At 37.5% G+C, this 12,385-nt stretch overlaps 4 protein-coding genes across 4 annotated transcripts; 2 read left to right on the top strand and 2 right to left on the bottom strand.

Annotated features, from left to right (window-relative positions):
* The first annotated feature begins 762 nt into the window (after positions 1-762).
* Positions 763-3,375, top strand: LOC108818966 (ACT domain-containing protein ACR8). Its single transcript, XM_018591930.2, has 7 exons — positions 763-1,063; positions 1,335-1,380; positions 1,503-1,617; positions 1,702-1,769; positions 1,859-2,431; positions 2,503-2,607; positions 2,698-3,375. The coding sequence occupies exons 1-7, from the start codon at positions 1,002-1,004 to the stop codon at positions 3,052-3,054; spliced, it is 1,326 nt and encodes a 441-aa protein (XP_018447432.1). The 5' UTR covers positions 763-1,001; the 3' UTR covers positions 3,055-3,375.
* A 1,241-nt stretch (positions 3,376-4,616) lies between these two features.
* LOC130506307 (general transcription and DNA repair factor IIH subunit TFB5-like) lies at positions 4,617-5,705 on the bottom strand. Its single transcript, XM_057000938.1, has 3 exons — positions 5,568-5,705; positions 5,225-5,297; positions 4,617-5,141 (listed from the first exon to the last, which is right to left on the bottom strand). The coding sequence occupies exons 2-3, from the start codon at positions 5,257-5,259 to the stop codon at positions 4,964-4,966; spliced, it is 213 nt and encodes a 70-aa protein (XP_056856918.1). The 5' UTR covers positions 5,260-5,297; positions 5,568-5,705; the 3' UTR covers positions 4,617-4,963.
* A 12-nt stretch (positions 5,706-5,717) lies between these two features.
* LOC108820844 (protein cornichon homolog 4) lies at positions 5,718-7,129 on the bottom strand. Its single transcript, XM_018593866.2, has 4 exons — positions 6,832-7,129; positions 6,364-6,545; positions 6,143-6,265; positions 5,718-6,027 (listed from the first exon to the last, which is right to left on the bottom strand). Exons 1-4 carry the CDS (start codon positions 6,901-6,903, stop codon positions 5,991-5,993), a joined length of 414 nt encoding a protein of 137 aa, XP_018449368.1. The 5' UTR covers positions 6,904-7,129; the 3' UTR covers positions 5,718-5,990.
* Positions 7,130-10,282: 3,153 nt separating this feature from the next.
* On the top strand, positions 10,283-12,331 carry LOC130506306 (uncharacterized; the record flags this gene model as incomplete). Its single annotated transcript, XM_057000937.1, has 1 exon — positions 10,283-12,331. A coding segment is annotated over exon 1 (2,049 nt), but the record flags the coding sequence as incomplete, so codon positions are not given.
* Between the last annotated feature and the right edge of the window lie 54 nt (positions 12,332-12,385).

The raw sequence follows: 12,385 nt of genomic DNA, 5'->3' as shown, positions 1-12,385 counted from the left end.
AGCGCGTAGCTATCACGTGCCACATGTTAAGAGTGTAGGGAAACTAATTCTCATCTTAGCTACGAAGCGAGTATCATTTGACGTGGGACCTTTAGGATTATGACACGTGGCCTACCGTGGCCGTTGGATCAGTGATTGTCGGAAAGGGATCATACTAGAGTGGAAAGCACGCAAAGGTAAAACACACTCAAAACAGGTGGCGTCCTCGCTGGCAGTTGGACAACAGATGGTAAGAATAAGTTGACACGTAGAATTTTGGCTGGTTGGTTTTACTGGTTTCCTTTATATAAATGGGATCTCTAGCTAATTTCGGGAATATTTTAACTGCTAATTGTAACCATATGTCTTTTAGTTTGATGAATTTGTGTGTTGGTAAAGTAAAAAATGTAATATTTGAACGAAGGATTAGATACATAGATATTGAAGACTTTAGGAAAGGTACAAATGTAAGAATCATACATGAAAATACCAATAAATAAACTGATAATCTTCAGAGAATCGTTTGCTATGAATTATTAAAATTTTGAAAGGAATGAAAGATTTTTTTTTTTACTAAATGGATGAAAGATGGTTATAACATGTTAGGTTAAATTGAACTATTTTAAAAATGAAACATTATGAGTTCAACTCGAGAATACTTTTAGAGACATGGGGTGAGTCATGCTCCTCCATGTGACTTTTCTTTAATTTGCAGAGATAAAAAGTAACAAGGTAAATAAATATGTATTGATCTGTACATATATAAGGAGTCCAGTGTATAGAAGGATTATGTGAAAGCAGTGCTTTGAATCATCTAGAGAGAGAGAGATAGAGAGTAACATTCTCTCAACAATCGAGAGGGAGAGAGAAACGGTCCCTCTATCCCCAACTCTACTCCCTAAAAAAGTCTTTGAAGAGAGATTTGATATGTGGTTTAGGTGCTGGTCATCTTTATAAGAAGAAGAAGAATATTGATAACATCGGCGTTTGAGTAACAGAGAGTTTGAGTGAAATATACAGATATGGCGATTAAGGGTTATTTAGATGAGTATGAAAAGCTTGTGGTTAGAATGAACACCCCAAGGTTTGTTTGCTTGTTTCTTTTTTCGATTCTGTTGGATTTAGAACATATTTCATGATTTGAAAACCCAGAATTATCAGTTTTCCCCAAAATTTCAAAGTTTCTTTTTGTTTTTTTTTTTCCAGTTAAAAATATTTTAAAGTCTGTTAGCCTTCATCAACTTGATTTTTTTTAAAGGATTATCCAAACATTTAATTGATATTCCATTATTTAGAAATAATTTACTTTTTGACGCAATGAAAATAATCCAAAGCGAATTCTTACATAATTACAGGGTCGTTATCGACAATGGTGTTTGTTCTTCAGCGACAATCGTCAAGGTTTGCTTCTTTTTCTTCTGTTTAATTATCTAAACCACCATCAAATCAATAATCTCAAAGCAAATGTTTCATTTATAATTCTAAGAAAATTAACAATTCAGCAATGAATTTTATTCTCTCAGGTTGACAGTCCAAGAGGGCATGGTATATTGCTAGAAGCCGTTCAAATCCTCACCGATTTAAATCTCTCCATCAAAAAAGCTTACATCTCTTCTGATGGTAGATGGAACATGGATGGTAATTACAAAATTTAATAATTATTCGAATTTGTAATAATATTTTCACTTTATACTAAACTCTGTTTTTCTCTAATTACTGCAGTTTTCCATGTGACTGACATAGACGGAAACAAACTAAATGATCAGAGCGTCTTTAGTTACATCGAACAGGTAAACCCATTTGCTTATCTTAAACAATGTCTGAATTCGATAACGTGGTTTCTAAACATAGAAACTTTTTTATTTTCTTGGTTTCACAGTCTATTGAGACGGTTTACTACGGAGAAGACATCGAAGTAAACGGTTTAACATCCTTAGAATTAACCGGAACAGATCGGATCGGTTTACTATCTGAGATGTTTGCGGTTCTCTCCGACCTCAACTGCGATGTAGTTGACGCTAAGCTATGGACACACAACGGTCGAGTTGCGTCTATCATCTTCCTCAAAGACTGCACTACAGGATCACCAGTTCTTGATTCTCATCGCATATCGAAGATCGAAGGACGGTTAAAGAACGTTTTGAATGGCGATAACGACATCAACTCCGCTGCAAAGACTTGCGTTTCGATGGATGTGATGACGCACGTCGAACGTAGGCTTCATCAGCTAATGTTTGAAGACAGAGACTACGAGAAAAGGTACAAGAGACATGAGAGAGATCCTATGGTGGTTGTGACGGTTCAGAATTGGGCTGAGAGGGGTTACTCTGTAGTTAATGTTCATTGTCGGGACCGAACTAAGCTTTTGTTTGACGTGGTTTGTACGCTAACGGACATGGAATATGCCGTGTTCCATGCTACTATCAACACGTCTTCGGACCAAGCTCATTTGGTATGTTTCCTACAAAATTGGTTTAAAACTTGAGGGTTTTCTTGAGCTTATTCTCGGATAACTTCTTTCAGGAATTCTATATCCGGCATAAGGATGGATCACCGATAAGTTCAGAAGCAGAGAGGCAACGAGTGATACAATGCTTAGAAGCTGCAGTTGAAAGAAGAGCATCTGAGGTATGTATAATATTAGACGAAGTTGAAATTGATTGAATGTTTGGTTAACCGGTAATCTAAACCGTTTCTTTGGTTTTGTTTTGTGTTCAGGGTGTGAGATTAGAGCTGAGACATCCAGACAAACAAGGTTTATTAGCGGAAGTTACACGGACGTTCAGAGAAAACGGTCTGAATGTTACAAGAACAGAGATATCAACTAGCTGCGGCATGGCTACAAACATATTCTACGTAACTGATGGGAATGGAGATGGAGCCGACTCGAAATTGATTGAATCGGTTAGGGAGAAAATCGGTTTGGAGTGGTTAAGAGTGAAGGAAATGCCATCTTTGATTCATAAAAATGGAGATGGAGAAGAGGAGCAAGAGACTAAAGCAGTGTTGGTTTCACTTGGGAGTTTGGTTTGGAGAAATCTATTCAGCTTTGGTTTGATCAAATCATGTTCTTAAAGTCTTTAAAATCTTGGGGTTAACCAAACCAGAACCAATGGTTTGATGAAATTCATGGTTTGAGAGGCACGTAGACTTTTACCATAAGAAGTCTACGTGCCTTAAGAAACCAAATGATTTCTCTATTGGTTTAGTTTCTTTGGTAAATTTAATTTTAAGTTAGGAAATGATCTTTGGTCATGTTCTTGTAAATAGAGAAAAGGAGGAGAGTGACAGTAAGAAATTCAGAAATTGCATGCTTTCTTTATTGTGGGTTTTAGCTGTTAGAAAAAAGATTGTATAAAGTTCTAAAATTAATTTTGTGTGTGTGTTGTTTGTTAAGTTTTAGTGTTTGACTTGAATTTTCTTGGTGGAATGTTATAATTTTTAAAAGGTTGGCCTAATTGTTTATATTTTGGGGAAAACCTAGATGTTGTTGATAGATGGATGTCCCACAAAAATTGCAACCATCAATTTGTAAAAACTTATGCTTATTGGAACTTTGTATCATAAATTTCCAACAAGAAAAGGTATAATAAAGGTAAGTAAACCGTTTACCTATTTTCCATCCCACAATGATCAGTTTTCTTAGTTTAATTTTTTTCCCGAAGAGTTGTTGGTAGAAACTAGAAAGCATAAATATGTATAAGATTTGTCACATTATTTAAATTTAAAATATTGAAAATTAGATATCTATCTCCAATCCCGTACCTTGTTAGCTGCCTCATTATTCCAGGCAGAAAAAATATCTCCAATCCTGTAAGAGACAAACAATAAACAATAAAATTAGAAATTTATCTGCAGCTTCTTAGGAGCAAAGAGATCACCATTGTATGTGGATGTTATGAAGATTAAAACCTGGCAACTCAAAACTCATATTAACCCACTTATTGTTATCTTTTAGCATCCATATGAGCAGATGTAGCCTATTAATTTTGGTAACATATATCAGTCCATGGTATCTCCTGAGCAACCCCTGTAAGTGGTGGTCTTTCAATTATGTCAATATATTTTTAGTGATAATGAACATAGCCAGCCTTAAAGCTTTTGTTTATGTACCTCATGTGGCTAGCTAAAACATGTAATTTGCTATGCACACGTCTCCGGTTTAAGGATAATTAAATATATCTCAGCAATTTTTTTCAAAACTTTTTTTCTATTGTAAATATCTAATTTTTTATCATTTTTTCCGTCACCAAAAACGACTTGTAGTCGTTGTTTTATCATTCATAAAGATTTATACTTTCCTCTAGAAACTAATATTTGAAAACATATGCATCTTTTTATTACCAAATTTCACGGTTTTAAGTAAGTAGAAGAACTCAGTAGGTTGGAGCCGAAATAATATCTAGATTTAATAAAGATGTAGAAAAATGCTCATAATATAGTCTAGATTTTCAACAAAAGAAAGATTGAAGGTTGCACAAACCAAGCACTATTTCACAGAATCACAAAATATTAATTGTATATAAGAACTTTTGTGTTACCGAATCCACTTAGTTCTTTTTTTATTCAACAGAACACTCCATATAAACCATATAGTATTAAATTGTTTTTTTTATTTGACACTATAAATTGAATCAAACGCATTAACCAAACATGCAATATGAACAATAACCAAACTTTGATTCAGAAACCAACACAGAGAAACCGTCTCGTCATCCAAAAAAAAGAAAACACAGAGAAACCGCCTCAAACCTTTCGCTGGTGACAATGAGTTTCACACAACACCAACATCATCATTTTGAGAATCCAACTAATCAAACATAACAGACTGATTCTAAACCTGGTACAGAGAGTATATAACTTGTCAATATTCAGTATAAGCATATGAACAGTCTAATCTTGCCAAACTCTTACCATCTTAATAATTATAATACGTGTTTGTTCTAATCTGAAAATAAAAAAAAAGCGTGAAGGTTATGTGGTTTTAAGTAGGCTTCTCGTAAGAGTTTTGATTTCTGAACTTAGCAATGGCACTGCGAATCATCTGCTCAACATGTGGCTGCACAAACAAGTGAGTACTATCAAGTACATGAATTATGAATCTCTGAGACGAAGGCATCGAATTGTTTATGTTCACTATCAACTGTGCCATCGGTATATCACTGCAAAAACAAAGACAAACTGAGTTAATCATAACACCTCCAAATTGAACTTTTACACGATTATAGAGCATTGAGAAACGAACCAGGAGATGAACACTCCTTTGATTGCATTAACCATTGAGTTCTTCTTATATCCTCTCTTAAAAGAAGGAAACCCTGTAATTATCATCAGAAGAGACTCAACAACACTGCTAAAAGCCTAAAAAACTGGTATTGAAACACAGAACATAACTTTCTTGAACAACAATGATCATATGATGCAAGGATTGCCATCGCTAGTGTTTCTGCTACCTAAAATAGATTTCGATTCCCAAATCTAAGACTTAACTATATATATATAGGTCAAGTGTTTAGAGTGGAACGAGAGCAATATAATCCATTAAAGCTCTATACATAGAGAAAGAGAGAGAGACAGACAGGAATCACCTTGATAACGAGATTACTCCAGCTTCACAGACGATGGCGATAAGACACGCAAATAGGGCTTGGACTAGGTTTTATAACCTTACCCCTTAATTACGTAACTGAAACGGAATGTTCCAACTACAGAAAGTTTCCTTTTCTATATACACTAAAGATCCAATATTCGCATGAATTACCCAACTTTTTTTCTAACATTGAACTTGTTAAGTTGTACTGATTCTGTTAAATACCAGAATCTCAAAAAAAATTACTACGAAAGAAACAAAAATATACAAATCTTTCAGACGCTAATTATCTTACAAACAACACAACACTCTGTTCTTTCATTTGTCTCATGTCATGTCCACCACCATCCCAGCCCTGTATCTTTAAGCGCCGATGAAAAAAAACAAAGAAGCTAGATCGCCTTTTCTTCATCAGTAATAGTCAGTCCTCGTAATCATCCATCGCCGAGTAAATCATCCTAAGAAAAAGAAAAAGTTGGAGACAGAATCCATATGTTAGCTAATCTTGATCAATAATGAAGAAGCAGAGAAGAGATTCTAAAATACTTTTTTTATTTTGCTTTATTTATTTACCAGAAGATAGTGAGAAAGAGGTTAAGGATAATGTAAGCAAGCTTGAACAGCCGTTTCTTCTTTTCCCAGTCAAGCAAATTGAATATCTCCGTGACATCTACCAAGTGTTGTCGCTTCGAGTAACTGAAAACAACAGAGACACCCGAATGAGATATATAATCAAAGACCATCATCACCATGTTTTATTAAAGTTGTAAAAGAAAAAAAAAAAACAGACGTACAGATGGAAGTTGTAGTAGAGATAAGGGAGACATAAGAGTGACATGAACCAGTGTCCTGTTAAGAGGAAGAATACACATAGAACTCCTTGAACAATGAACTCCGGTAAAACCACTGAGTTTATCCTCGATGCTGAGTCGTAAGGGTTGATGTAATCAAACTCCAGATCCGCTAAGCTTACAAGCTGCCCCCAAATGAAAGATACGAATTTTTAGTTTCCACTAAACCATAGACTCCATTGAGCTCATTACACAAGACATGAACACAATCCGACAACAGAACATAAACTAACTGATTTGGTTGTAAGTTGTAACATTCCCAAAAAATGGAAAATTTTCTATTACAATCATGTGGCAAGAACATAAAACTGTAGTTCAAGTTAATCAGAGACTACCTGGAAACTAGCAAATTCGATAGAAAAGTAGAGAACTTTAGATATAGTTTTATATAAAAATGGATCGAATTAGGACCTGATAGACGATGATTACGACGAGAGCGATGAGGAAGAAGAAGGATATAAGCCATGTCCAAATGTCTCCCATCTTCCTCCTTCTTGCTCCGACAATCTCCTCGGATCTATTGTCGCTGTCTCTTGTTTCTTCTCTTTCCTTCCACTAAAAAGATCGATGAGGGAACAGATAGCAAGTTCGGACAACAAGTTCGAGGTCGCTAGATTAGTTCAGTTCGGATTCGGTTTCGGTTTCGAGATTCTGATCGGAGTAATAAGACTTCTTCTGGTTTTGTTATTTTCCAGTGTTTCGGTTAGGCTTCCGGTAACTTTGACCAAAAGTACCGTTCCATGCTAGTTTAAATATATTCCGGTAGGATTTTATAAGCCCGTGGGCCAATAGAGCTCGGCCTAAATTAAATCTTGATAGTTTGACTGGGCTTGGAAGGTAAAACAATACGGCACCTGAGCCATAATAATTATGAAATATTTAAAAATGAAATATGGGCCCAGAAACCTTTCAATAATGTGATTTGATAAAAGCCAGCTCCAAACAAACAGACAGATTCTCCAAAGAGTCCCTCCGTCTATTAGTATCTGAATTTTATGGAAGAAAATATAATCTCTGATTCTTGTCAACTTCGCTAGTGAATTCGTCCGATCATTTCTATTCCAAAAATATGAATCATACTCACATTTTTGAAATCTTTTTATAGTTTTCAGAACATATCAAATTCTGACGTGAATACTGATATGTCCATCAGATTTATAGTCATGTTTTTCATGTATGAAACTGTCCAAAATAAACATTCTTGCTGTATTCTATAATAACAAAAACAAGTTTCATATACTCCATGTATTTTTCTTTACTCTCAAACAAACCACTAATATACATACGGTGATTACCGTTTACCAGCTTACCAAATACCATAACTTTCCAACAGTTTTCAAATTAATAGACTAGGAATATAATGATGCTTCTTTTTTAAAGGCTAGGCTAGTATAACTATCCATGTTCACTAATTAAAATAATTACCATCGCTATCGGTTAAAAAGTTGCCGTTGATTTTTATCTCGATTATATGCTCTCTTTTACTATATTGTATGTTTTTTTCTTTGATCAACGATCTATATTGTATATTTATCTGAGTTCCAAACACGATATATATAGTGGAGTGTTTTTTTTGAGAAAAATATAGTGGAGTGGTTGAGAAAAGAAAACTCTCGTACAAGCTTGTGGATCAAGCAAACTACGTTGCCACATACTCACAGTAATAATTAATTTAAATGTATCTTATTTAAAATGATTAGATCTTCATTTCAGGTATTCATCACCTAGTGGAAGACAAAAATTCATATTTCTTAGTATATCAGAGAAATAATCATCTAGCGAGTTATTACGAATATTCCATGTAACAAAAGTGTATATGTATATCTATATTTCTACTATTGCTGCTAAACATTTTCTTTTCGAATCTCCTTCACAAAATTAGCATTCTTAAAATAGGGTTGAATGTATTTTGATCAAGTGTTTCGCAGCATGATAAGCTTATTACAAAAATATAAAATTAATGGAATTTTGGGTGGTTGCTTTGTAACAGACAAGAACGTTCTTATAGATAGCACTATACAACTTTTAAGATTGGACTGATCTAAATTTTCTCCTAGCAAAATATAATTTCGCCTTTAGTATCGTATGTACATTTTGAACTTACAAACCATGGATCATTCCAAAAAAAAAAAAACCATGGATCATTCATATGTATAAACATGCATAAATACAACAGAAGGTGGGAGACAGTTGTGATATGTGGTGTTATTGAGATTATATATATATATATATACACATTATATATATACACATGTTATGCCGATTAAAACTTGACTCCTACTAACATCCACTTGTTACTTTAATTATTGTTTTACTTATCTTTCATTTTTTTTAATTCTGTGTTTACTATGTTTTTCTAATACATAAGATTAAGTTGTGCTTTTTTCTAAAGGATGAAAGTAATGTAAATATGAAAATATATACGCTGTTCTAAAACAATGCTGTTTCAACGGTCCTTTAAAACAGCTTGTTCAATGTGAATGTTGTGAAGAGTACAGAGGGTGTGGTAACTCATGACTTTGAAGTTCAAACTGCTAGCGACGGCCATGAGACTCATGATAATGAACATTCATACACAATAAATGAAAAAGAAAACCCAAAGCGACCAAGTATTCTAGACTTTTAAAAAAGAAATGTTTTAGAAAATGGTAAGAAGTAACAACCAAAAATTGTCTAAAAGGGGATTCAGTCAAATTACAAACACTACAACTTTCATTCCTTTTTACCTTTACAGGTAAATATAAAATAGTCGTAAAAAAAAGGTAAATATAAAATATTTACAAAGAGATGTCCTTCTGATGAGTCAACGCATTGTGGTCAACACAACACACATACACACACACTCCCTCAGTCCCTCGGTGTCTTTCACCATCTACCTACAAACAAAACTAAATGCCCAGTTTACCCTCTCTAAATGTCCAAATACCGAACGCATCCCACATAGACAAGAAGACACAAATGGAAATCCCAGTCACCAGTTTTAATTTGTCTTGAAATACTCAAATGTCTTGAAATCTTTAAGTAAATACAAAATGAGAGATTCTTTAAACCAAATTAATCTTTCCAAAAGGGTTATACAGTACTTTCTCTTGCCAACAAACCCTTTATATCTTCATGTATATATATATTAGCTTCTGTACTATAATAAAATTTATGTACATCAAATTTGTATAATTACATTTTTACAGATGAAAGAATAAAAAAATACTCTTCTTTCTTTTAACTTGGACAAAAATTGACTCTCGTCACACATCACAATCCAAATTAGATTTTACTTTTACCAAATGTTACCTTTTAGTAGTTGAATGCTCTGTAGAACAAGAAAAACATGTATAGATTACGAGAATCTAAAATGCATTAAATTAAGGTCCCAAATAGTTCCAATAAGAAAAAAAAAAGTAGGAGACAAGAAAGAAAACTAAAAAAGAAAACAATGTCCGAAAACCACAGAGAAGCGCGTGAAGGAAACGTTCCAATGATGGGGAAGTGAGAGAGAGTGTCTTAAACCAACGTAACGTATGTGTTATTTTTTTCTTCTTCTCGTACGACGTGGGAACTCTGCTTTCACCTTGTTCCTCTAAAAAAAACGTCCGTTTACAACTCATTCCTTCCACGCGCGTCGTTACCTTCCCCTCTCTCTCTCTCTTTAACTCTTACTCTCTCCCTCTTCTTCTCCGCTGTCTCTTTCTTCCAAAATCACATTAGCGAAACAGAGCGATCAGTGAAGAGAGGAGAGGAGACATTAAAAGGAAACCCATAGAGCAGTTCGAAGTTGTTTTGATGACGTGGAGCCGTCTTCCCGGTTAATTTTCCCGGTTAATAAGAGATGTCACACGTAATTAAAACATCTTCCTCGAAGCAAATGGCGACGACGAACACTCCCACGGCTGCTCACCAACAACAACAACAAACGCCACCTCCGCCGCCTCCGGAGGTAACGACGGAGGAGCTAACGGTGAAGGCTCTGAACAAGAGATACGAAGGTTTGATGACGGTGAGGACGAAAGCGGTGAAAGGTAAAGGCGCGTGGTACTGGACTCACCTCGAGCCGACGCTCGTGCGCAACACCGACACCGGCCTCCCCAAAGCCGTGAAACTCCGCTGCTCCCTCTGCGACGCCGTTTTCTCCGCCTCCAACCCTTCCCGCACCGCCTCCGAGCATCTCAAACGCGGCACGTGTCCCAATTTCACCTCCTCCGTCGCTCCTCCAATCTCCGCCGTCAGCCCTTCTCCTTCCTCTTCCTCTTCCTCTCCTCTAGCTCACCACCGGAAAAGAAACTCCTCCGGCGCCGCCGTCGTCACCGCCGCGGCTCCTTCTCGCCTCAACCCTCCTTCTTCTTACAACGCGACGCCGATAACGATCGTCGATCCTTCGAGAGGCGGAGAGCTGCGGTACTCCTCCGCTCCGCCGCCGCCGCCGCGTCTGATGCTCTCCGGCGGAAAAGACGATCTGTGTCCGTTGGCTATGCTCGAAGACGGTGTGAAGAAGCTCAAGAGTCCCAAACCGTCGCAGTCTCTCACGAGATCGCATATGGAGTCGGCGGCTCTCGACTCTCTCTCCGACTGGGTCTTCGAGTCCTGCGGCTCCGTTTCTCTCTCGGGTCTGGAGCATCCCAAGTTTCGAACCTTTTTAACCCAAGTCGGTTTACCAATCATCTCCAAGAGAGACTTCGCCTCGACAAGGCTGGAGTTTAAGTACGAGGAAGCCAGAGCGGTGTCCGAATCGAGAATCCGAGACGCCATGTTCTTCCAAATCGCATCGGACGGCTGGAGAGAGAGTCTGGTGAGTCTGATCGTGAATTTACCCAACGGGACGAGTGTTTACAGAAGAGCGGTTCTCGTGAACGGAGCTGTCGTGCCGTCGAACTACGCGGAGGAGGTCTTGTTGGAGACGGTTAAGGGCATTTGCGGAAATTCGCCTCAGAGGTGTGTTGGGATAGTCTCTGACAAGTTCAAGAACAAGGCGCTTAAGAGTCTCGAGGGGCAGCATCAGTGGATGGTGAACATGTCTTGTCAGTATCAAGGGCTCAGGAGTTTGATCAAAGACTTCGTAAAAGAGCTGCCTTTATTCAAATCCGTCTCGCGAAACTGCGTGAGACTCGCCGAGTTCGTCAACAACACGGCGGAGATACGTAACGCGCACCGTAAGTATCAGCTTCAAGAACACGGCGAATCTATAATGCTGCGGTTGCCTTTAAATTGCGATAGTGGTAAGACTTGTTTCTTTGAGCCATTGTTTAGTCTTCTTGAGGATGTGTTGAGTTCCGCTAGAGCGATTCAGCTGGTGATGCATGATGATGCTTGTAAGGCTGTTTTGATGGAGGATCATACGGCTAGGGAGGTTAGAGAGATGGTTGGAGACCAAAGGTTTTGGAACGAGGTAGAGGCGGTCCACGCTTTGATCAAGCTTGTCAAAGAGATGGCTCGGAGAATAGAGGAAGAGAAGCTGCTCGTTGGGCAATGCCTCCCGCTATGGGACGAGCTAAGGGCTAAGGTTAAAGATTGGGACTCTAAGTTCAACGTAGGGGAAGGACATGTGGAGAAACTTGTGGAGAGAAGATTCAAGAAGAGTTATCACCCGGCTTGGGCTGCGGCCTTCATACTCGACCCTCTTTACTTGATAAGCGATAGTAGCGGCAAGTATCTTCCACCGTTCAAATGTTTGTCGCCGGAGCAAGAGAAAGATGTAGATAAGTTGATAATAAGGCTTGTGTCTAGAGACGAGGCACACATTGCGTTGATGGAGCTTATGAAATGGAGAACCGAAGGGCTTGATCCAATGTATGCAAGGGCGGTTCAGATGAAAGAGCGTGACCCTGTTACTGGTAAGATGAGGATAGCTAATCCTCAGAGCAGTAGGCTTGTATGGGAGACGTATCTTAGCGAGTTCAGGTCACTAGGGAAAGTTGCGGTGAGGCTGATTTTCCTTCATGCAACTACTTGTGGGTTCAAATGCAACTCATCT

This window comes from Raphanus sativus, unplaced genomic scaffold (assembly GCF_000801105.2).
Source record: "Raphanus sativus cultivar WK10039 unplaced genomic scaffold, ASM80110v3 Scaffold3095, whole genome shotgun sequence".
Taxonomy (NCBI): Eukaryota; Viridiplantae; Streptophyta; class Magnoliopsida; order Brassicales; family Brassicaceae; genus Raphanus; species Raphanus sativus.
This window is presented reverse-complemented; position numbering and strand designations above follow the sequence as displayed.

What these genes read in the sequence shown, in the direction of transcription:
- LOC108818966 (XM_018591930.2), top strand. Translation starts at nt 1,002, where the DNA reads ATGGCGATTAAGGGTTATTTAGATGAGTATGAAAAGCTTGTGGTTAGA. An exon ending in CTTCAGCGACAATCGTCAAG is followed by an intron (nt 1,381 to 1,502) that starts GTTTGCTTCTTT and finishes TTATTCTCTCAG; the next exon opens with GTTGACAGTCCAAGAGGGCA. An exon ending in TGGTAGATGGAACATGGATG is followed by an intron (nt 1,618 to 1,701) that starts GTAATTACAAAA and finishes TAATTACTGCAG; the next exon opens with TTTTCCATGTGACTGACATA.
- LOC130506307 (XM_057000938.1), bottom strand. Translation starts at nt 5,259, where the DNA reads ATGGTTAATGCAATCAAAGGAGTGTTCATCTCCTG. An exon ending in AAAGGAGTGTTCATCTCCTG is followed by an intron (nt 5,142 to 5,224) that starts GTTCGTTTCTCA and finishes TTGTTTTTGCAG; the next exon opens with TGATATACCGATGGCACAGT.
- LOC108820844 (XM_018593866.2), bottom strand. Translation starts at nt 6,903, where the DNA reads ATGGGAGACATTTGGACATGGCTTATATCCTTCTTCTTCCTCATCGCT. An exon ending in TCGTAATCATCGTCTATCAG is followed by an intron (nt 6,546 to 6,831) that starts GTCCTAATTCGA and finishes ATTTGGGGGCAG; the next exon opens with CTTGTAAGCTTAGCGGATCT. An exon ending in CTCTTTCTCACTATCTTCTG is followed by an intron (nt 6,028 to 6,142) that starts GTAAATAAATAA and finishes TCTTTTTCTTAG; the next exon opens with GATGATTTACTCGGCGATGG.